Source organism: Dunckerocampus dactyliophorus, chromosome 4 (genome assembly GCF_027744805.1).
Source record: "Dunckerocampus dactyliophorus isolate RoL2022-P2 chromosome 4, RoL_Ddac_1.1, whole genome shotgun sequence".
NCBI lineage: Eukaryota > Metazoa > Chordata > Actinopteri > Syngnathiformes > Syngnathidae > Dunckerocampus > Dunckerocampus dactyliophorus.
Genome location: NC_072822.1, coordinates 33,609,453 through 33,633,011, shown reverse-complemented (window position 1 = coordinate 33,633,011; position 23,559 = coordinate 33,609,453). Strand labels below are relative to the sequence as shown.

At 40.1% G+C, this 23,559-nt stretch overlaps 2 protein-coding genes across 3 annotated transcripts in view; one reads left to right on the top strand and one right to left on the bottom strand.

Moving 5' to 3' along the window:
• Positions 1-12,637, bottom strand: part of nf2a (NF2, moesin-ezrin-radixin like (MERLIN) tumor suppressor a) — a 99,990-nt gene extending 87,353 nt beyond the window's left edge. For both annotated transcript variants that reach the window (XM_054772483.1, XM_054772484.1), the window contains exons 1-4: positions 12,022-12,637; positions 11,617-11,742; positions 11,401-11,523; positions 2,694-2,777 (exon numbers count right to left, since the gene is read on the bottom strand). In XM_054772483.1, coding sequence (XP_054628458.1) covers positions 2,694-2,777; positions 11,401-11,523; positions 11,617-11,742; positions 12,022-12,135 — 447 coding nt within the window. In that variant the 5' untranslated portion in view covers positions 12,136-12,637. The remainder of the gene's footprint in view (positions 1-2,693; positions 2,778-11,400; positions 11,524-11,616; positions 11,743-12,021) is intronic.
• A 483-nt stretch (positions 12,638-13,120) lies between these two features.
• On the top strand, positions 13,121-23,543 carry fbxo21 (F-box protein 21). Its single transcript, XM_054774877.1, has 12 exons — positions 13,121-13,361; positions 13,772-13,907; positions 13,982-14,091; positions 14,162-14,283; positions 15,508-15,654; positions 15,728-15,858; positions 16,897-17,033; positions 17,105-17,284; positions 17,381-17,513; positions 17,585-17,775; positions 17,851-18,008; positions 21,318-23,543. Exons 1-12 carry the CDS (start codon positions 13,135-13,137, stop codon positions 21,524-21,526), a joined length of 1,881 nt encoding a protein of 626 aa, XP_054630852.1. The 5' UTR covers positions 13,121-13,134; the 3' UTR covers positions 21,527-23,543.
• The last annotated feature ends 16 nt before the right edge of the window (positions 23,544-23,559 follow it).

Genomic DNA, 23,559 nt, shown 5'->3' with positions numbered 1-23,559 from the left:
GTTACTGGCGTATTGACAGCTTGCCACACCACACTGGCTAGCTACTCGCCGGTTAGCGACTAGCGTCACCACACACTCGCCCGCAGCGGGTAAGCGCCATGCTCTCAAAGCCTCAGGCTACTAGCGAAAGGCAACGCTACATATTGGAGCTGCCGCTACTGCGGCTATGTTTTTATTTTTGAGTTTGGAAAAGTTAATGCTAGGTGTAGGCGTTCCTTTCTCAATGCTAATGCTCTCCGCTAATGCTTAAAAGGACCAAAATACTGTAAGTATTACATGTTATCATGAATGTACCTGTTACTACATAGGCACAGCATGGATATAAAACCATAAAACCTTTTTGGAGGTTTTTGGAGGTGTTTTGATAGCGGTCGTTGTAGGCGGCATAGTTGTGTCCCATTACGTGCAGTAATGAGCTGCTTCTTTTTATCTGTTTTTTTTATCTTTAGAATGCACAGAAAAGGGAAAGACGTGTGTTTATGTCTCACATAAGGATTGTAGATGATGGGCAAAATTTCAAAAATACTGCAGTTTTCCTTGAAGGAGGTTCTAAGCAGAGCTTCAAAATGCAAAAAGAAGAAATGGGAGTGAGACGGAAAAAAAAATGAGTAAACAATTTATTGCACACAAGCATTAAAGTGAAATAGGCTGTTCATCAGCAATCAAAACTTTAAAACCAAAGCTAAAAAAAAAAAAACGAAACCCACCCACTAATATAGAAATAAAATGTTCCAAAAAAGGGGTCAATGATGAGAAGCTGCACCATTCAGCTGAAAAACTGGTTTGGGCATGCTTGATGCCAGTGTTTCCAGGAGGCTAGTGTGAATGCTGCTCCAGGTGGTGAAGATGGCTTCACTGCATCCATTTTTGTAAACTTCCCTTGCCATTCATCCCCAAATGTTCTCAATTGGATTTAAATTAGGGGAACATGCAGGGTGGTCCAAAAGAGTGCGCTTATTCCTCTGGAAGAAGTCCTTTGTCAGGCAGGCACTGTGAAGTGCATTGTTGTCCTGTTGAAAAAGCCAGACGAGGGCCTTCAGTCATGACGGATGCCCCCCTGCAACATCTCCACTTAGCCAGCTCCCGTTTGACACCCCTGCACAACCTGGAGCTCCATTGTTCCATTGAAGAGTCATGATGGCGCCCGCTCTACTGTGCTGTGTGGAAAACATCTCAGGTTGAATCTCCTTGTCATGCTCGTAACGTTGGAAGGCCGTCAAGGTTCCATTTTTTCTCATCAGAGAATAAAACTTTCTTCCACCTTTCAATGCAAATTCCAAACTGGCAATTTTGTGCCCTTGAAGGAAACAAGACCTTTGAAAAAGTTTTTGGTTAATGAAAGCCTTCTCTGGCAGATGGCGTCTGATGGTTTTTGCACTGCACTCGCCACCAGTATCAACCTTCATTTGGGCCGAGGATGGTCCCGTTTCTTGACGGACAGCCAATGAGATCCTCCTGCTCAGGGCCGGTGACATTTTTTGGGTCCACCATTTGACTTTTTTGTTCCATAGCCCTCACAAAGTTTCAAATGGCTGTCTTACTGCATCAGTGGTGTTCAGCGAGAGGCCTTGCTTATGCAGATCAACAATCCTACCGCATTCAAAGAGAGAAAGCTTTTTTGCTTTTGCCATCAAGAGATCATGACAGTGTGAATACCTGACACTAAATCACATTCAATCCACATTTTTGCCAATATTTTGTCTTATAAAGGCTGTGGTCTTAAACTTTTGATCAGCCTATTTCACTTTAATGTTTGTTTGCAATCCATTGCTTACTCAAAATGTTTTTTGTCTCACTCCCATTTCTTCTTTTTGCATTTTGAAGCTCTACCAACAGTGCAAAATGTAAATTCTTTCAATTTTTCAACTGGTCTTAAAATTGTGATCAGGAGTATACACTGTATTGTGTATCCGACTATAAAAACGGTTGTCCTTCATATTAGAACAAGGGTATCCAAAGTGCAATTTTTGTTTGCCCTAGCATTTGGATTATAATGTTTCGAAGAAAGTTTTAAGCCGCACTGAGAAGAATAAAAAATGTTCTGAGAAAAAACTAGCGTAGCATAGCATGCATGTGTTGTAGAAAGCCACAGCTGACTGAAATAATTAGCACTGAAAATAACCACCATTATTTTTATTGTTCTTTGAGGTCTTGAACCAAAATGATTTTTAATGCTAAAATATAATTATTGCCATGTCTGAATTTTCTAAGAAGACTGTATACAGATTTTTTAAAATTATTATTACAATTATTCCTGGACAGAAAAATGTGTTTTCAAAGCCAAAAGTGGACACAAAAACATTCCAAAAACTCTCGGATTCCAGAGCCTCCTCCCCCGACCACGCCTACTCTGTTGCGATTGGCTGGGGCTCGAGGGGCGGTTCCAGGCCCCCCCCCACCCACTCTCCGCTACCGATCAGAGCTGCATAGAGACAAACCCCCTCAATTGGTTATGTGCGATGGTTATCAGCAAACAAGACTGAATATAATTGGATGAATATTGGTGACTCCGACATGAAAAGGTGCTTTGTGAAATGGCAAAAGCAGAGGCGCAGTGACCGTGAGGTAGGTCTTCTGCTCCCCAGACAACAACAGACAAGCGTGTACTCGATGTTGTGCACATTTTGGGCCAAGGGGAGTGTAATTATATAACAATAAGTAACAGCATGATGACATTCAAGGTGGCATCTGACCTTGGCATGGACGGCATAGGAGGCCAACAGCACAGAGGCTTCAGGAGGGCAGTGGATCTCCTCCTCTAGGATCTTCTTCTTGACCTGTATTGGGATTAAAAACGCAATCAGCACCTGCAAAAGTCTTCTGTTTCTTCTCACGTGCCTGAAATAAGTAACAACGCAGCATAGTAATCATCTACTTGGAGACGTTCGGAGAAATCTTTCCATTTAGTGGTTGTTTAGCCCGTGGAAATATTCAACATATTAACATAAAATTGACTGAGTCATGAATATTTTAGTGAGGCTGGGAATTCCATGAAATTATGACCGTTTCTTTAAACTATGGAATTCCTGGAAGCTAGCTACTGGGAATAAAACTTCAACTTAAAGCCGACACAGTAAAAAAAATGGTTCTTTTTTTTGGTTGCTTTTTTTTTTTGTCCTCAAATGGTGATTGTTATAAGTCTTTCATAATCAATACCTTAAAAGATTGTTCTTATTATGCCAAAGTGACTGTTTAATGATGTTCAAACGGTAATACGTGCCCCAGAGCACCAAACGTAAGGAAAATCTATTCTATCCTTCCACGGTTGAGAGAAGAGGTGCTCAAACACTCGCCTTCCAAGTAGCGGTTTTGTCCATGATGTCATGAAGGAAAAACCTCCTTCCTCGTGGACATAATACGTCCTCCGACGTTTATAAAACCAACACTTCATGGAGGACAGCTTTGTCAAATACAGAACAATAAAATAAAATACAATACAATAAAATACAGTAAAATAAAATGAAATTTAAAAAAACAGGCATCACTACACATCTTAAAAAAAAACTTTTAATTTTAATTGTATGAAAATTGTCCAGGGTTATTTTTTAAATTATTATTATTTTTCTAATTCAATGATCCACACAATTTCAACGTATACAGACAGGAGATTTGCAAGTATGCCCACTTTTTACCCTTAGAACCACATATAATTGATCGCTGTTCAGTGGTTGACTACGGTCTATTATTATTACTACGGCCTATTAATCCCTCGTTTATCGCAATCAATCGGTCCCAGACCTGACCATGATAAGTGAATTAGCCCTAAGTAAGATTCCTTTTTTATAAATGGAATATTTTGGTAGTTAGAGCATAGACAACCTGATTACGACCTTCTAAAAAACGTTTTTTAACATTATTAAAGCCCTTTAGACATGAAATAACACATCTATAGTCACCTTTACACTCCTATTACCCAATATAATTGACATAATAAGAGAAAATAACACAAAAGTAGAAAACCTGTTTACCACCTTCTAAATACGGTTTTCAACATTACTAGAGCCCTCTAGACATGAAAGAACACCCCATAGTCACCTTTACACTCCTATTACCCAATAAGGTAGGCATAATAAGAGAAAATAACACAAGACATAGAAAACCTCTTTACTACCTTGTAAATACGTTTTTTAACATTATTAGAGCCCTCTAGACATGAAATAACACCCCTATAGTCAACTTTACACTCCTATTACCAAATATAGTAGACATAATAAGAGAAAAAACACGAAGAAGAAAAATAAGACAAAGAAAACCTGTTAACCAAAATAGGACATATAAGACATAATATAGCCTTATTTTTTTAGTGCAAAGTCGCTTGCAAATTTCCAAGTTTCCTGTTGTTTTGGGATGGTTTTCAGAGAGCTAGTCGCTTGTTTTTCTCTTGAGACTCGGCAACGGTGACAGACACACCCCTACCCTACAATTTGTTTAATTTGATATGCTTATTACACGCTTACATAGTAATAACGCTTCTTAGTCTTCTTCGCCCATCCAAGAGCATAGGGCCTCAGTGAAGTAGAGACGTGTGGATCGATACTTCCGATACGTGTGAATTGTGAATCACGTTTTCACTCTTATAGTAGTTCCTAATAATGAATCATTTATTTTACTGGTGTTATTATGTTACTTATTTGCTAAGCTATGAGTAAAGTAGTTAAGTATTTGCTATGCTATGCTATGACATGACATAAAATACAATGCTTTTTCAAATTGACCAGATACATTAGGTGATTTGCACAGAGTATCGGTATCGGCTTGGTATCGGTGATACCAGCCTGAATTTTACTCAGTAACGGATCGGAACCTTGCGGTCTTTGTCACTTCTTGCCATGAGATATTGGCTCTAGATAAGTCTTTGTTGACACCTCTGCTCCAGGACAGCCGTGGCCTGCCTCTCCCTCTCTTCCCTTGAGGATTCCACTCCAAGGGCAGCTCTAGTAATGAATGCAGGAAGCTTTTGAAGGGGATGTGGCCTATATGTACATCACCATTTTCTTCTTCTTATGGTGAATTCCACTAGTTCCTGGCCTGTTTTCTCTAGTAGGTTTTGGTAACTGATCTACCTGGGCCACCAGATTCCAAGGAAATAGCACAGTCTTGAGTTGATGGAGGTTTAGAGGTTCGTGAAGTTGGTTTGCGTCAGGCCCCACGTTTCACCGCTGTGTAACAAGATGGATTTCACGTTGGATTTGAGAATTCTAAGTTTGAGTTTGAGGGAGATGATCCTGGACCTCCAGACTAGTGTTAGCTGGGCAAAGGCGAATTTGGCCTTACCCATGTAAGTCTCGATGTCCTGGGTTGCCCCTCCATCATTGCTGATGACACTCCCAAGGTAAGTACAAGGTAATACTAATAATTAGTTCTTACACACAACCACTAACCTGTGAAAATACTGCAACTTGTTCTATGATTATGCTATGTTAGCTAGGCGTAGCCAGGCCTTTGTCTTTGCATGAGAGAGTACAGTATGCCCTATATGTGTATTTTAGTTCATTTTGCTATATTTATACAGTACAGTATTTGCAATGCTTCATTTAGGCCAAAAACACATAAAATTCCCATAAATATTCAGATTTTTGACTAATAACAGTCTGGAGTCAACTGCAAAACAGCGAGGAAGCATGATATGATTTTTTAATGAATAAAACAGTGGTATGAAAAAGTGTGACCTGATTTCTGATTTTTTTTTTATGTTCGTCACACAGATCATCAAACAAATTTAAATATTAGTTAATGACAACATAACTGAACTCAAAATGCAAGTTTTTAAATGAAACTTTTTATTTAAAAGGGAGAAAGAAAATCCGGACCTACTTGGCCCTGTGTGGAAAAAAAATGATTGCTTGGGTTCTGAAGCAGGACAATGATCCAAAACACACCAGCAAGCCCACCTCTGAATGGCTGAAGAAAAACAAAATGCAGACTTTGGAGTGGACTACTCAAAGTCCTGGCCTGAATCCTATTGAGATGCTGTGGCATGACTTTAAAAAGGCATTTCATGTTCAAACCCTCCATTGTGGCTGAATTACAACAATTCTGCAAAGATGAGGGAGCCAAAATTCCTCCCCAGCGCTGTAAGAGACCCATTGCAAGTTATCACAAACGCTTGAGTTGTTGCTGCACTCTGGCCCAACCAGTTATTAGGTTTAGGGGGCAATCACTTTTTCCACACAGAGCCATGTAGGTTTGGAGTTTTTTCTCCCTTAATAAAAAGTTTCATTTACCAACTGCATTTTGTGTTCAGTTGTGTTGTTATTGACTAATATTTTAATTTGTTAGGTTGAATTTAGGTATAGGGGTTAAGGTTAACAGACTGACACTTCCAATACAGTAATGTGGGACCTCTGACACTTATTTAAAAACGTTGAAAATCGTCGAATATAAGACATTTAATTGTGTGGGAAAGAATTTGAGGAAATGTCGTCAAATATCTATCCCTAGTTCAACATGAATGGATAAGATGAAGTGCATCAAACCCGCTTTCACCGTGGGCCACGTTGTCGTAATGGTTACCCTGAGAGGGCCGCCTGTGAAACCACATAAATGGATAATCACCTCATGATATTTTTACATTATTTGATGATGATTTTTATTTCATTTTGTATTGTTTTACCAACAAACTTATGTTGAAAGATGTTAAACTAACGTATGACTCAATTTAAATGTGGTTTGACAACAAAAAAATAAGAAACTGAAATTACATGTAGTGAATTGACAGAACAAATACACTTAGCAAGAAAGTGTCTTTTTGATTTGTTTAAAATTAGTTTGACTTAATATAAAGTAAATATATAAAAAGTAAACATTAATATAATTAATAAATAAATAAATAAATACATACATACTGTACATACATACATAAATGTACAAAAACATTTTAAAGACACGTCTTTTTGACATGCATTATTTCTAGGCTTTGATGGGCCAAATCTTCAATTTGACACCTGTAATCTAATAGAAGACAACCAGAAAAAGCAGGGAAAAAATATTTTAAAAAATGCCACCAAAACTTATTTAAAAATCTAAAATTTTTGAGTTTTCGTGTATTTTTTATTTATTTTTTGCTTAATATATTTAAAAATATATATTTTAACAAGTAAAATTAATAACAATATTTAAGATATACATTATTTATATATATATTTATATATAATATTTTTTTATAGAAAAAATATAATAAAATAGTGTATTTTTGTAAGTGCATTATTTATAGGCTTCATGGGCCACATGATACATATCTGGCCCCCTGGCCTTATGTTTGACACCTGTGGCATAGACAAGCAGTATTGTACTTTTAAGAACAGGGCCAAGTCTACCTTGGAGTACGTGGCCACAGGGGGGCTTATTAGACCCTGAGCCGGTACTCAAGGAGCAAAGCTAGCAGCGTGCTGAAGACGTTCAGAGAAAACCGGCAGTCAGCAGAGCAAAGCGACGCAATTCAATCCTAAAGCTGTAAAAAAAATAAAATAAAAAAAAGTGAACGCAGCAACCGTCTCATCCTGGGACTGATGATTGTGTTTGCTAGTGAGCGTTGTGGGGGTGGGGTTGACTTTATGGATCACAGCACGTGTGTGAAGTGCATGGAAGCAAGCCCCCTCCCCCTTTAACAAGATCCCTCCAGATGCAACTTCACAGCAGGAGCGCCGTCACCTGTCATGCTAATTGACCCGCACACCTGCACGGACCACACTTCCGAGGCCATTTACGCTCCACGCAGACCGTAAATAAGACAGCTTGCAGGTGTGTGTGTGTGTGTGTGTGTGTGTGTGTATCTGCCTGGAGATAAACACTAATCCAGCTGTCACGCCGGCGACACTATCAGAGCACAGACATGCTCCCGGCATTATGAGAATTAATGAGGGCGGCTTAATAAGGAGACAAGATTTGTAGTTGTTCACTGTGCATGTTGCTGTGAAGACTAGGAGGAGTCTCTCACAAGTGTGCTGCTCTCTCCTGGAACTAATCCGGCTCAGTGGGCAGGACATGACGGGACCTCTGCCCCCCCTCGCCCCCTCCCCCATGGAGAATATGTTATTAACTCAACCAATAATGGTTGAGTTAAGGCTAATTGGTCATTGATGACTTGGGGAGGTGGGGAGTTACATCCCTCACAATGACATGAAAGGAAGACCTGACTGCACACGATAAGGAAAAGCAGGGTAAGCTCGCCCCCTGCTGGCAGGGCATCCTATTAACGCAAAGGTGGCGTTACTACCGGCCATGTGTGCCAATCGGCACCAAACGTGCCTCACTTCCGTTTCCGCTCGATTTTTTTCAAGTAACAATACTTGAAACAATTTTGAAACAATCTTGAAACAATTTTCAAGTTACTATAACACAGTATACTAGTACAAGAATGCCTCGTCTTTCGCGGTTAACTGGTCTCAGACCCGACCCTGATCAGTGAATTTCCACCAAGTAGGATTTCTTCTTTATAAACGGAATATTTATGTAGTTAGTCAGAGAAAACCTGTTAATGACCTTCTAACTACTGATTTTTAAAATTATTAGAGCCCCCTACACGTGAAATAACACCCCTGTAGTCACCTTTACACTCCTACTACCCAATATAGTTGACATAGTAAGAGTAAATAGGCCATTTAAGACATAAACTATACTCCACTCATATGTGTTGCTATAAAAGTCTTCCCTACAGGAAGTGACGTTGGGGATTATTGTGCGTGTCGTGACATCATTCAAACCTGCAATAAAAGCCTATTGTTCCGGCGATCATGTCTGTCATTTGTGTGTCTCGCCGAACATCAGGGTAACATTGCTGACACCTGGTGACCAGTTTAGATCCTACATTTCATCAACATCATGGAATGCATCTTGTATAAGCCTTATATTTGTATTTTAGTTCACTTAGTCATTTTTATGCATAAAAATGCTTAATTTAGGCACAAAAAAACATAACATTTATTTCAATATGCGTATGTTTTGACTAAGAATAGGCTGTTCAACCACAAAACAGCATGATTTATTAATTAATAGAGATGCACGATATCTTTGTTTTCCAAACAGATACTGATAACTTTCTGCTTCTCAAGACCGATATGATATCGACAACCGATAACTTTTTTTATTTAGATTTAACTGTCGTTTGAGCACTCCTGGATGTAAGAAGGACTGGAACATGGTGTCTGTTGATTTGTGGACTGCATTCGGACACATGCTCCGAGCAGCCGGTGTGCCGCTACGAAGGTCACGAGAACCGGAGTATAGAGCAGGAGGAGCCCCGTGGCGTGGCCCAGCAAGGTGCACTGCATTCGGGCACACGCTCTGAGCAGCTGAGCCACGGGGGTCTCTGGCAAACCTTTTGCACTTTTCAAACGACACGGCACAACAAGTCCCAGGCGTCGCAGCGATGCTGGCGTTTCAGGTGGCTGATAAGTTTCTTTCTTCTTCCTCTGAAAGTGAATGTTTGTGTACAAGTGAGCTCACGTTACGACAGGCCGTTAACGTCACAGGCACGAGGAAAAAGTAATGCTTGATTTGGTCACCCACACAGTACGGGTGATCTCGTCTCATTGGAGTGTCGGTTATTGGAGCTACTTTTGATGTTAGCGGATTTATCGGTATGACATCATAATTCCCTCATATCGGCCTGATAATTATCAGTCTGGTAATTATGGTGCAACCCTATTAATTAATATATCTTCAAAAAACCTTGATAGAGTGGGAGCCACAAAATTTGTGAGGCAAAGTGGCGAGGAAGGACTGTATATTAAAGTACCTGTAATATTATTAGTGTTTATTATAAGTATTATACCTGTAATAATGCAGTAAGCCCTCGCCATGTTGTTTTGTGGTTGAATATGGCCTGTTAGCTAAAAAACACATGTAGATTTAAGACATTTTGACGCATTTTTTTGCCTGAATGTAGCATTTTCACACATAAAAATGGCTAAATGAAGTAAAACACAAACATAAGGCATTCAGAAGATGCGCTGAAAAGATGACGATGTGCAGTATTCTACACTGGCCAGTAGGTGTCAGTAATGTTACCGTAATGTTGGGTGAGACACACAAGCACCAGACTTGACGGCCGGAACAACAGGCGTTTATTGCACGTTTGAATGCTCAGGCACAATAATCACTAACACAAGCTGAAACACCGAACCCCCGATGTCCTGTCTGCCCTGCACACTGCTCCCCTAGCGCTGGAACACATTTACAGCAACACACAAAAGCAGAAGTCTTATTTATGTCTTATTTTCTCTTATTATGTCTACTATATTGGGTAATAGGAGTGCAAAGGTGACTATAGGGGTGTTATTTCATGTCTAAAGGGCTCTAATAATGTTAAGGAGCGCATTTAGAAGGTCGGAAACAGGTTGTCTATGATCTAACTACAAATATATTCCATTTAAATTGGGAAAATCACTTATCACGGTCTGTTCTGGAACCGATTAACCGCGATAAATGAGGGATTACTGTACAGTGTTCAATATTGGGTGGGCTCAAAGTAAAGCCCACAGGCCACATGAAGCCCATTCTATCCGGCAAGTCCGACATTTGCATTATTGCGTTTATTCTTCTGGTCTTGTCCTGCAATTGATACTTTATTAGTTACACTAGATGGCGCTCGGCGTCTTATGTGTTTGTAGTCATGTCGGAAAACTGCCATGCAGCCCGGTTCCCCACGGGAGAAGGATCATGTGCTACGTCACAATGTCACGTTCCATGTTGGAATTCATCCTTAAATGAACCTTTGAGCTCCCTGGGTGTCAGCAGCACTCGTGCAGCCCCGGACGATGATGCTAAGACCATGCAAGATGCAATCATCTCTCAAAAAAAACAGAAACAAAAACAAAAAAAAAACACAGAAAAAGTCGCTATTGACAATTTAAGTCGCAGAGGAAGTGTGTTTGAGGTGCGGCTACTTTGATGAAGACAAAGCATGATAGGCTGCATGCGGTTATGCCTCACTAAACTCAAGGAAAAAAGGAGGCGGGTGATGATGCTCTGCTTCACAATGGCACAGTAAATGTTGGAATTTGTCGTTCCCCTCGATGAACCGCGTCTCCCCAGGGAAGACACAATTATCTTGCTTTTTGCTTGGGTTTCCACCTATTTACACAATAATGGCTGTGTGTTGACTCATTTTCAGTGACTCTATACAGCTATACAAGCTCAACACAGACTACTCTAAAGTGTATCTCTGTTTAATGGATGCCAGCCAGTGCGGCTGCGTAAGTGTAAAGTGGTAAACCTCACTCCCTCGACCTTAAGAGCTGTGCTGAACGTCCAGTCGACAGTCGAGCGGTCAGCGCTCTGGACGCCCATTACAAAGGTCCTGTGTTTGAGCCCCGGCGCGGGCAGTGTGAAGCAGGAAGGTTACACCTGGACCTCCTGTAATGTGAAAGCCTATGCAGGTTGAGAAACAATGTGACGCACCTGCAGGAAGAAGAGATGCTGCGTGATGTCCTGCACCAGCTCCTCCTCCACATTTTCAGGGTAGAACTTGGCCAGGAAGTGAAGGGTGATGGGTTCCTCTTTGGGTACATCCTGATCGAGAACCTGCAAAATAAAAGATGAGGACGGTTGCCAATGTTAGCGCCAATGCTGGCTGAAACCAAACAACACGAGAGGCACCAGGTGACAAGCCCTCGCCTTCTTCTCCATCTTCAGCCAAGCGACCGTGTCCTTGACGGTGTACCTGAGCCCAAAGAACCATGTCTCCCTCAGCCCCAGTGTTCTGCACACCAGGTCGAACAGGTCCTTTCCCTTCCATTTCATCTGCAACACACACAAGACGGTATTTTTGAGAGAAGTAGAAACGCCTCAGCGCATTTAAGTGATATAATGAAATGAGAGCGTTGCACAGCTACATTTTTAAAATGCAGAATGCCTTGCTAAGATCTTGCAGGTGTACCTAACAAGGTTACAGGTAATAAAGCCTAATCCAGTGCGTCCATAGCTCGCTGCTGCCACCTAGCGCCGCTCCAGAGAAAATTGCACCACAGTCTACTATGTGAAATTGCTCGGCCCCCTTTCTTTTTCTTTCACACTACCAACCTTGCAGCTGAACTCCATGTCTGACTCCATAGTGGAGATCCTCACGGTGAAGCTCCTGTTTTGCTTCCTCACCAGCGAATTAAATCCCATCTTGGCCGCCAAGGCGCTCGCCATGGCCAATGAGTCTCTGCAACTGTCCCGAATAGCCAAAATAGTGTCCTTTAATCACATGTGCAATGTGGATGTAAATGTTCAATGCACCGCCGTCGAGGTATTCTGCAGCACATTTTGGGGTTCATGCAGAAAGGTCTCTCTGGAAGGGGTGGAAGCTTGCCGTGACACAAGTTGTATCAACGTCGTATCAAGTTGTATCAAAGTTTGTTTGTACAACTTGTATGACATAAAATTACACTCAGCGGTGGTTTCGTTTATTTGTTTACATTTAGCATGGTTGAATTGGAGCCACAAGTTAGCTTGCTAGCTAACAAAACATTTGCGTGCTTCTCTTCCAAAAGAACACCTTCCCCCAACTAACGACTAAAACCCAACAACTGTCACACATACGGTAAGGTTATTTTGATGACAGAATACATGTTAGCCGAGTTTACAACATTCGTTTTGTCAGAAGGGAGACGCCAAGCCGTCAGCTTTGCTAACTATTTAGTCCACTTGAGGGCGATGCTGCTGCGTTCGGGTGTCCTCAGGAAAAGTGGCAACAAGGCTCACAAATTGTCACATCCAAAACTTGTACACGCATATATTCACTTGATTTAATTTGACCGTACACATTAAGGTGTACACTGATCATACGGAATTCGTTTGTGTTGCCGAAAATATACGTTGTGATTGAAATGCTTGTTTTTGCGCCATGTTTGCATATACGTGACATTTCTGCGCTGATTATCAGTGCTTTAATATTATAATTTCATAATATGATGTATTCTTATATCAATATATAACAAACATATTGTAGTTTGCCTGCTATGTTGTCAGCATCCCGGATTTAGAACGATTTTCGTGAATGCTTTCGTGCCACCAAAGGCATCACACGTTACCCCGCCCTCTTCGTAAAACGACCAATCAGGATACATACCTTCTTAGCCGCACCTCCCCCTGCGCCATAAGGGGGTGGAGCCTAGGCAATGAGGTAATCGCGGGTGGTAAACAGTAAAAATGGCGGCGTTTGTCGCCGGAGAGCGGCTGGCAAATCCAAATCAGCGGGCAACCTGCGGCCAGGACGGCAAAAATCTCACCGACCTGCCCACCGAGGTGCTCGAACACATCCTGTGCTTCCCAGTACTGAAACATGTCGACATTTGCAACGTGTCCCGCTGCTGCCAGCGCCTGCACGACGTCTGCCACGGACGAGGGAAGGTGTGGGGGCACCAGTACAAACTCAGGTGATTTTTTAATGTTTATATTTACCGTTATTTATCACACGTTCTGCTATTGTCGCCGCTCACAGCAGATCAACGAGGCGCATGCTGCGTTTAGAGCTTTAAATCGGCTCATGTGTCGTCTTTCCTTGTTCGAGTCTAATAGTCAGCTGGTTGACATTCTGCTGACGCATCAAATGCAGCCTCGCGTAGGCTCGCTGCAAGTTAGTATATGTGCTTTTTCTTTGAAAAAAAAAAAACAACCTTTTAGAACATTATTGTTCACATGAAACTCAGGCTCAACGCAAAAGCAAACGCATAACCTTGAATGTCATGTCACACAGGAGCTGCAAAAGAATGCAGCCTCTCTCATCAGCACCGCTTCGGAGCGTTGCTTGCATCCTAACTGAGACTTTTTTTTTTTACACGCACAGATGGCCGAGGCTGCAGAGGTTTTACCCACAGAACGAGAGCTGCGACTGGCTGCGAGAGTACAAGACACGCCATCGAGTGGGCATCCAAATCCGGAGGACGGTGGAGTCCATCTCCAAAAGGTTCTTCACAGAAGTTGTGAGTAAATGAACTTGGCTGATTCATCAGTTGTGTCTCGGCCTTGCAACTAATGCAAAGAATCTGCGACTCAGCCGTGCATCGGCCAGGTTCTGGGCGACAGCTTTGCCGAGATCGAGTCGCTGGGGATGCCGGAGCACTTCTGCGAGGATGAGCTGGTCTTCATCCTCCACGCAGACAAGAGGTGAGGCGTCCAGGGACCAGGGTGGCGAGGGCGAGGACTCACTGCCTCTCGTTGCTTTGCCTCCGCGCAGGAAAAGCCTGACGTTGAAGTACTATGCAAAGAAAATCCTTTACTTCCTGAGACAGCAGAACATCCTGCGGAGTCTGAAGAGCTTCCTGGAGCAGCCGGCGGAGCAGCAGTCGGCGCTAGCAGGTGGGACCAAAAACTGTGACACTGATTTGTAGGGGGAAAAAATGTTGTGAATGCTTTCTTGGAAAGTCACATTTTAAACATCATAAAAGTGTCAAAAGAAGCTAAACGCTGTCAACGTAAGCGGCCGTCGACATACCCGAAACCAAAAGTAGCCAAATTAGCTTGCGCGCTTGCTTGTGACTTTGGCCAAAGACCTGAGGGAAATGAGCGATACAGTGGAATCCGCTTATCCTGACGCCCCTCAGACTGGCATCGACATAAGCGGTTGTCGACATAACTGAACCCAAAACTAGCAATTACTTGCGCATGCACCTGTGACTTTGGCCGGAGACCTGAGAATGGGCGATACCGTAGAATCCGCTTATCCCGACGCCCCTCAGAATAGTGTCGACATAAGCGGTTGTCGACATGTCCTACTGAAACCGAAACATGCCATTGCTTACACGTTTAGTTTGACCAGAGGCATAAGGAGAGGGGGCGATACAGTGGAACCCGCTTATGTCGATGTTCCTCGGTCTGGTTGACTGACGTCGACACAAGCGGCCGTCGACATAACCGAAACTAAAAGTAGTCAAACTAGCTTGCACATTTAGTTTATTCACATTTAGAGGAGAATGGGCGATACAGTAGAATCCACTTATCCCGACGCCCTTCAGACAGCCATCGACATAAGTGGTCGTCGACATAACTGAAACCGAAAGTAGCCATTACTTACACATTTACTTGTGGCTTTGGCCAGAGACCTGAGAATGGACGATACAGAACCCGTTTATCTCCACGCCCCCCGGACTGGCTGACTGACGTCAACATAACCAAAACTAAAAGTAGCCAGATTAGCTTGCACATTAAGTTTTGACGTACACCGGTTTGTCAACATAAGCGGCATCCGACTGTGTAGGTCTGGGCCCCAGACGTTACAAATTTCGGGCTTCGGACAAAGAAAAGAAATGTAGAAAGTAAACAAATACGAGCTTGAAAGCAGGTTGTCAGCCCTGTTATTTTTGTATGTTTGACGGGACGGTTTTCAAGGTGGGACCTCGTGAGATCAAAGTGGGATGTTTCCTACTTTTCCCAGTAGTCTTGAATGCAGCATCATGTTGATTCGTCCTATTTTAAATGGGATGTGGTTATTTTTCATGATGAATTATGAATACAAATGACTGTGCTAGCAAATATAATACAGTATATGTTGTTGCTATGCGTCTACTGAACGGTGCCGTCCAGGAGCCGTTCTGGTGGACCAGTACTGCAACCCGCTGGCCGACGTCACGCTGGAAGGCGTCTCGGCGCAGCTGGACGACATGGCGGAAAAAGTCAAAAAGACGCTGAGGCTGAAGAACCCGTCTCACCCCAGCCTTCGCAGCGCTCCAGGTGACTAGCGGCGAGCGCCGAGCCTTTCCCGAGCCTTTTTCCGTCCCCTGAAGCTCACTTTCTCGCCTGGCAGGCTTCCTCCTGGAGGACTTTGAGCTCCAGCGGCAGGTCTTCTGCGCCCTCAACTCCGTCTTGTACGATCAGCTCCAGTACAAGGGGGACCAGACGGACTACTACAATCCACTCAACTCCTACATCCATCAGGTAGTCAACAATTAGAATATCAATCAATAGATTCCTCTAAAATGCACTTTGGACACGTCGGACATGGAATTATGTGGATTCATGTTTCAGAAGACGGCAGTTTAAAAAAAACAACAACAAATCCGTTTCCTTGGTTTGACCTAAATAAAAGTAGACAAAATGTAAATAAATAAACACCAATGCACAAAAAAATATAAAATACATTAAATAAAAAAGCAAAATAAATAAATAAAAGCAAAATAATAAAAATAAGTATAAATAAAATGTGACAACAGTATAAAAAAATAACAAAAATGATTTAAAAGTAAAAACAAGTGTAAAACAATAATAAAAAATAAAATAGTGACTTGCATAAAAGCAAGAAGTAAATAAAAAATAGTTAAATAAAAGTTTTAAAAGTAATAAAAATAAATAAATACAAATAAAAATGCCTTAAATAAGTATAAAAAAAAGACGTAAATAAAAAGGTTCATTATAAAAATAAGTAAAAATTACTCTAATGAAAGTAAATAAAAAAGTAAGTAAAAGTAAATATAATAGAAATAAATATTGATAACGACTTAAATAAAAGCAAAATTATAAAAATAATTACTTTAAAAAATGACTTCAAAGTGTAAACAAAAAGTGTAATAAAAAGTAAGTCAAAGCAATGACTTGAATAGAAATGAAAAAAATAAATCAATACAAAAATACTTATAATGTATATAATATATATAATAATTAATAAAAAAAGTAAAAATAAAAATGATAAAATAAGGGAAAAAAAATGTAAATGACAAATGTTAAATTATAAAAATAAAAAATGTAAAACAACTTAAGTATAAAAAAGAATACAAATAAAAAATACTTTAATACGAACGTAAAAAATAATGCAAATAACTAAAAATGACAAAAGTGTAAAAATAATGCAAATATAAATTAAAAATAATGTAAATAAAAGTGTAAAAAAAAAAAAATGACTTAAATAAAAGTGGGTTGTGACTTAATGACCATTGGAAAATGTGGGTCCCAGATACAACCCAGAATTTGGTCTTCCAGGTGCTACAACGCCGCAAAGGCATTCCCATCAGCCTCTCCGTTCTCTACATGACCTTGGCCCAGAAGCTGGGGGTCAAGCTGGAGCCTGTCAACTTCCCCAGTCACTTCCTGCTGCGCTGGTGCCAAAAACCGCAAGGGTACTCGTGCGTGTACTTTGTGAGCTACTCTTGTGCTTTTGTGTCATATCGGGTATGACGGCGTCCCGCAGGAGCCAGGACATCTACGACTTTGTCTACATCGACGCCTTCGGGAAAGGCAAGCAGCTGACGGCCAAGGAGTGCGAGTACCTCATCGGACACCAGGCCGCCGCCGACTACTACGGCGCCATCGGCACCACGGAGATTCTGCTGAGGATGGTGGGGAACCTGCTGAACATTGGGAAAAGAGGGTAAGATGTTGGGATATACCGTATGTGGAATGGATGTTGTGGCTGAAAGAATTTATTTTGCAAAAGCGCAGCTGACTTGTTGGTTTGTCCTCTCAGGGAAGGCAATGAAAAGTCGTACCAGCTGCTGAGGGACACCTTGGACCTCTACCTGACCCTCAACCCAGACAACGTGACCTACCTGCTGCTGCAGGCCCGCCTCTACTTCCACCTGGGCATCTGGCCAGAGAAGGTCCAAACACGCTCCCCCAGAGGAGGTCAGGTTGTAAGAGAACTCACGGGACCGGTGTGGCTTCCTCGCAGGTGTTGGACATCCTGCAGCACATCCAGGCGCTGGACCCGTCGCAGCACGTGGCCGTGGGCTACCTGGTGCAGCACACGCTGGAGCACATCCAGCACAAGAAGCACCCGGCGGAGCCTGAGGTGAAGACACGCGGCGCTCCGGAACACCTGGAGGTCCAGTACTCCGTGGGCCTCGTCATGAAACACAAGAGGTGCGTCGGAAACGACATGTGGCCCACGCTAGCAGCTGTGTCTGCTAAATGTGGAAAAATGTCCTCCCACTGCAGGTCGGGCTACAACTGCGTCATCTACGGCTGGGACCCCAAGTGCACCATGAGCCAGGAGTGGATCACCACCATGAGGGTCCAGCAGCTGTCCAACGGCGCCAACCAGCCCTTCTACAACGTGCTCGTGCAGGACGGGACGTGTCGCTACGCGGCCCAAGGTAAAGACCACAAAGAAACCTCCATCATATTCACCTCTGAACACACCAAACTTTTTCCGTCAGCGAGGGCCACATCGTGAACGTGAAAGGATGCAACTTTGATATTTTGTAAAGCAACACATGGAGATACCGTGGTGGGAACAAGCGTTTGCCCCCTTCCTGATTTCTTTTTTTTTTGTTTGTTTTGTCACACTTAATTCTTTCAGATCATCAAACAAATTTAAATATTAGTCGATGACAACACAACTCAACACAAAATGCAGTTTTTAAATGAAACTTTTTGTTATTAAGGGAGAAAAAAACATTTAAAGCTACATGGTCCTGTGTGGAAAAGTGATAATAACTGGTTGGCCCCCCTTAGCAGCAACAACTGCAATCAAGCGTTTGTGATAACTTGCAATGAGTCTCTTACAGCGCTGGGGAGGAATTTAGCAGAATTGTTGTCATTCAGCCACACTGGAGGCTTTTCCAGCATGAAGCGCCTTTTTAAGGTCATGCCACAGCATCTCAATAGGATTCAGGTCAGGACTTGGACTAGGCCACTCCAAAGTCTTCATTTTGTTGTTCTTCAGCCATTCAGAGATGGACTTGCTGGTGTGTTTTGGATCATTGTCCTGCTGCAGAACCAAAGTTGGTTTCAGCTTGAGTACACCAACAGATGGCCGGACATTCTCCTTCAGGATTTTTTGGTAGACAGCAGAATTCATGGTTCCATTTATCACAGCAAGTCTTCCAGGTCCTGAAGCAGCAAAACAGCCCCAGACCATCACACTACCACCACTATATTTTACTGTTGGTGTGATGTTCTTTTTTTAAAATGCGGTGTTACTTTTACGCCAGATGTAAAGGGACACACACCTTCCAAAAAGTTCAATTTTTGTCTTGTCAGACCACAGAGTATTTTCCCAAAGGTCTTGGGGATCATCAAGATGTTTTCTGGCAAAATTGAGACAAGGCTTAATGTTCTTTTTCTTGAGCAGTGGTTTTGGTCTTGGAACTCTGCCATGCAGGTCATTTTTGCCCAGTGTCTGTCTCATGGTGGAGTCATGAACACTGACCTTAAGTGAGGCAAGTGAGCCCTGCAGTTCTTTGGATGTTGTTGTGGGGTCTTTTGTGTCCTCTTAAATGAGTCGTAACTGCGCTCTAATTTTGGTTGGCTGGCCACTCCTGGGAAGGTTCAAAACTGCTCCATGTTTTTGGCATTTGTGGATAATGGCTCTCACTGTGGTTTGCTGGAGTCCCAAAGCTTTAGAAATGGCTTTATGACCTTTTCCAGACTGATAAATCTCAATTAATCTCACTTAAGTTATGTTTTAACAGGGAGGAAATCACTTTGTCACACAGGGCCATGTAGCTTTGAGTTTTTTGTCCCTTAATAATAAAACGTTTCATTTAAAAAGTGCATTTTGTGTTCAGTTGTGTTGTCATTGGCTAATATTTTAAATTTGTTTGATGATCTGAAACATTGAAGTGTCACAAACACAATGCAAACAAATAAGAAATCAGGACTTCACTTTCACACCAGTCTCTGCTACGAGGCTAAATACTACTAACAAAAAGTTAGCGATATGCACACGTGTCACGTTAGAGAACAAAAGGAGAGGAACGCAAATGAAGTTCACCTGTAAAGGTTATAAAGTGGTACATTTAAAAGTAATAAAGTAGTACATTTTAAAGTAATAAAGTAGTACATTTAAAAGTAATAAAGTAGTACATTTTAAAGTATTAAAGTAGTACATTTTAGGTTCATCGTGAAATGTAGTCTGCTTTTTTCCCTATTTTTTTCTGGGTTTTTTTGTTTTGTTTTGTTTCTTGCCAATTTTTCCTTTTTAAACAATCCTCGTCAATGTTCTTTTTGTAATATTATGACGTTATTCTCAGAATTTTATAGCTTTTTCTACAACCTAATTTTCCAAAAAATACAACTTTATTTTGTGTGTTTCTCATATTTTGACTTTGAAAAAAATTGTATCTTTTTTTTCTTGAATATTTCAACTTTACGCTCCTAAAATGACGTTATTCTTGTAAAATTGCGACTTTTTCCCCCTCTTGGAATACATCTTTTTTTCCTCTTAATATTTTGACTTTATTCTCGTGAAATTCCAGCAGTTTTTATATTTCTGCTGTTTTAATTTTCCAACTATTTCAGCTTTATTCTTGTAATTTTTCTTCTCATATTCATGACTTTATTCCCAGAATATTTAGATTTTATTGTCTTAATGTTATATTTTTTCTGTAACATAATTTCCCCCAAAATTACAACTTTATTTGTTGTTTTGTTTGTTTCTCATAATATGACTTTTTCAAAAATGTATTTTTATTTCTTTAATATTTCAACTTGGTGCATTTTTCCTCATAATATTCCGACGTTATTCTCATTAAAATTGTGACTTTTTTCGAGAATGCGACTTTTCTGCCGTTTTAATTTTCCAACTATTTCAGCTTTCTTGGTGTAAATTCTCTTCTCATATTTGTGACTTTATTCCGTAATATTTTGACTTGTTTGTAATATTATACATTTTGCTGTAACCTAATTTTAAAGGTTAAAGTTCACTTTTTGTTTTTCCTCATGTTATAATTTTTATACATGTCGTTTCTTTAATATTTCAACTTTATGCTACTAAAACGACGTTACTTTTTCCTCATAATATTACGTTATTCTCCTAAAATTGGGACTTTTTTCTCGTAAATTGACATCTGTTTTTCCCCATTTCTGCTTTTTATTTTCCAACTATTTCAACTTTTGTTCTTGTAAATGTTCTCGTCATATTTCTGACTTTATTCCTGTGATATTTTCACTTTACTGTCGTGATATTTGAACTTTTTCTGTAACCGTATTTTCCCAAAATTGCAAATTTACTTTTTGTTTCTCGTATTACGACTTAAAAAAACGTCTTATTTCTTTAATATTTAAGCTTTAGGATATTAAAATGACATTTTTCCTCACAATGTTCTCTTAAAATTGCGACTTTTCTTTCTCTAAAAATTCGCATAAAATTATCTGTTTTTTTTTTAATTTCCAACTATTTGAACTTTGTTCTTGTACATTTTCTTCTCACATGTCTGACTTTATTCTCATAAGACGATAACATATAAAGGATATGCGCCATAGCGCCTCACAGCCACTAGGGGGCACATTTGCATATTTTTCAAGCCCGTGCATTCCACAATGAAGCATGAGTTAACCACAGATTCTGGCGCGTGCTCTAGAAATGTAAAAACTTGCGGTATGGTACCAATGTGCCCCCTAGTGGCCATGAACAATATTGACACCAAACCTTCCAGTGACAAAATGTCCATCCTCCTCAGAGAACCTGGAGCCCCACGCGTCCCCCCTGGAGATCGGCCACCCGGAGGTGGGCCGCTACTTCTCCGAGTTCGCCGACACCCACTACGTCGCCAACGAGGAGCTGCAGGCGCGCTACCCCGAGGACACGCGGGAGACGGCGACGACGGCGCGGCAGCTTTACCGCGACGACGTCCCCCGGGGCGCGCCCTCCGCCGCTACGCCAACCTAGCGCGCTCGCCAAACGGTCCAGCACCAGGGGTGCGCCGGTCACGGGACACTTCATTAGGGACGCTGCGAAGGTGATGGAAGCTGGCGTTGGGGAGGGACTGTGCAGGTATTTACCCCAACAATGTGCGCACCACTCTGCTTGCATCGCAGCCCCGCCGCTAAATACGTTCAAGGATTTAAAAAAACCTCCATTATTGTCATGTTTGTGCAAAATATTCCACATTTCACATCAAGAAAAAAAACTGCTGTCATGACAAGACTAAAAAGACATAAAAAGTTGTATTTTTACAACGCTTGTTTAAGGCTAAAAAACAACTATTAACCCACACCCCCCCCAAAATGTAATACTTCATTTCCATTTATTTATATTTTGATGTTTTCATCAAAAAAATGTTTGAAATAAATCAAAGATTATATTTAACTGATAACAATAATACATTCAATATATTTTATTTTGATTTTAAGAAATGAATCATTTTGCAATATAATGCCTCAATGAATGTTTGGAATACATTGAAAAATAAATATTTAATAACAACAATGCATTCAAGAAATTCAATTTAAATACATTTTAAAATCATTTTGACAGTTTTTTCTATATTGACATTAAAATAAGTAATTCCTCAATGAAAAAATGTTTTAAATTGAAAAGTAAATATTTCACTAATAATCATACGTTCAAGAAATTCAATGTAAAGACATTTTTAAATCCTTTTTTATCATTGGCATTAAAATGAGTACTTCCTCAATGAAATCTTTTTTAAATAATTGAAAAATAAATATTTAATAAAACATTTAATTGAAATACATTTTAGAATAATATTTACAGCTTTTTGATATTGACATTAAAATGAGTAATTCCGCAATTAACATTTTTTAAAATTGAAAAATAATACAGTTCACTAATAGTAATATTAATAATACTAATAATACATTTAAGACATTTAATTTAAAGACATTTTTAAATCCTTTTGACAGTTTTTTTAATATTGACATTTAAAGAGTAATCCCTCAATAAAAAAATGTTTAAAATAATTGAAAAATAAATATTTAATAATACAGTTAAGAAATGTAATTTAAATACATTTTAGAATAATATTGACAGTGGTTTTTAAAATGAGTAATTCCGCAATGAAAAAATGTTTCAATGGAAATATATTTATATATTTAATATATATATAAATATATATATATATATATATATACATATATACATATATATATATATATATATATAAACATATTACACGAATAATTATAATACATTTAAGAAATTTCATTTACATTTAAAAATAATAACTCATACATGCATTAATAGATTTAAATACATTATAAAATAATTTTTACAGCTTTGTCTACAATGGCATTCAAATTTGAGACATCTTACAATAAATAATGTTTTAAATAAATTTAAAATTAGGAATGTAATAGATGTCATTATAACATTCATTCATTCAATTTAAATATTTCTTCTTCTAAATGGCTTTCAAATTAGGAATGTCTTGAACTTAAATGCCTTTCGTTAACAATATAATAAATAATACATTTATAAAAGTTTTATTTAAATAATAGCATTGAAATTGGTAAGAATTACAGAAAAGATGTGTGGCATAAACGTTCCATTGGCTGCTACTATCATGAATAAGCACTGGAAATAAAAGGATTCTAATAAATATACGGCATTCCAATAGACATTTTTGGGGATTTATTTTGTTGTTTTGTTTTGTATTGAGCCAACTGGTGTGGAGAAACGATTGGATGTGATTGGTTTGTCCCTAATGAAGTGTCCCAGACAGCGCTGCAGTACAGACTTGAAAAAAAAAAGAGAAAAACGGGAAGTGATGACAAAGAAAAGAGGAAGTGCTGTCGGAGAATCCCAAACAAAACGAATCACACTGTCATTCTTTGTTGTTGTGTTTTTTTTAATAACTTATTTTTTTGCTGCCAATGCATAGTGGAGGGGGCGGGGCTAAATCAATAAATAATAATTAAGCGTTCCAGCTTGTCTTGGTTATTTCTTGAAAGTTCTGCACG

What these genes read in the sequence shown, in the direction of transcription:
- fbxo21 (XM_054774877.1), top strand. Translation starts at nt 13,135, where the DNA reads ATGGCGGCGTTTGTCGCCGGAGAGCGGCTGGCAAATCCAAATCAGCGG. An exon ending in TCAACTCCTACATCCATCAG is followed by an intron (nt 15,859 to 16,896) that starts GTAGTCAACAAT and finishes TTGGTCTTCCAG; the next exon opens with GTGCTACAACGCCGCAAAGG. An exon ending in GTGTCGCTACGCGGCCCAAG is followed by an intron (nt 18,009 to 21,317) that starts GTAAAGACCACA and finishes CATCCTCCTCAG; the next exon opens with AGAACCTGGAGCCCCACGCG.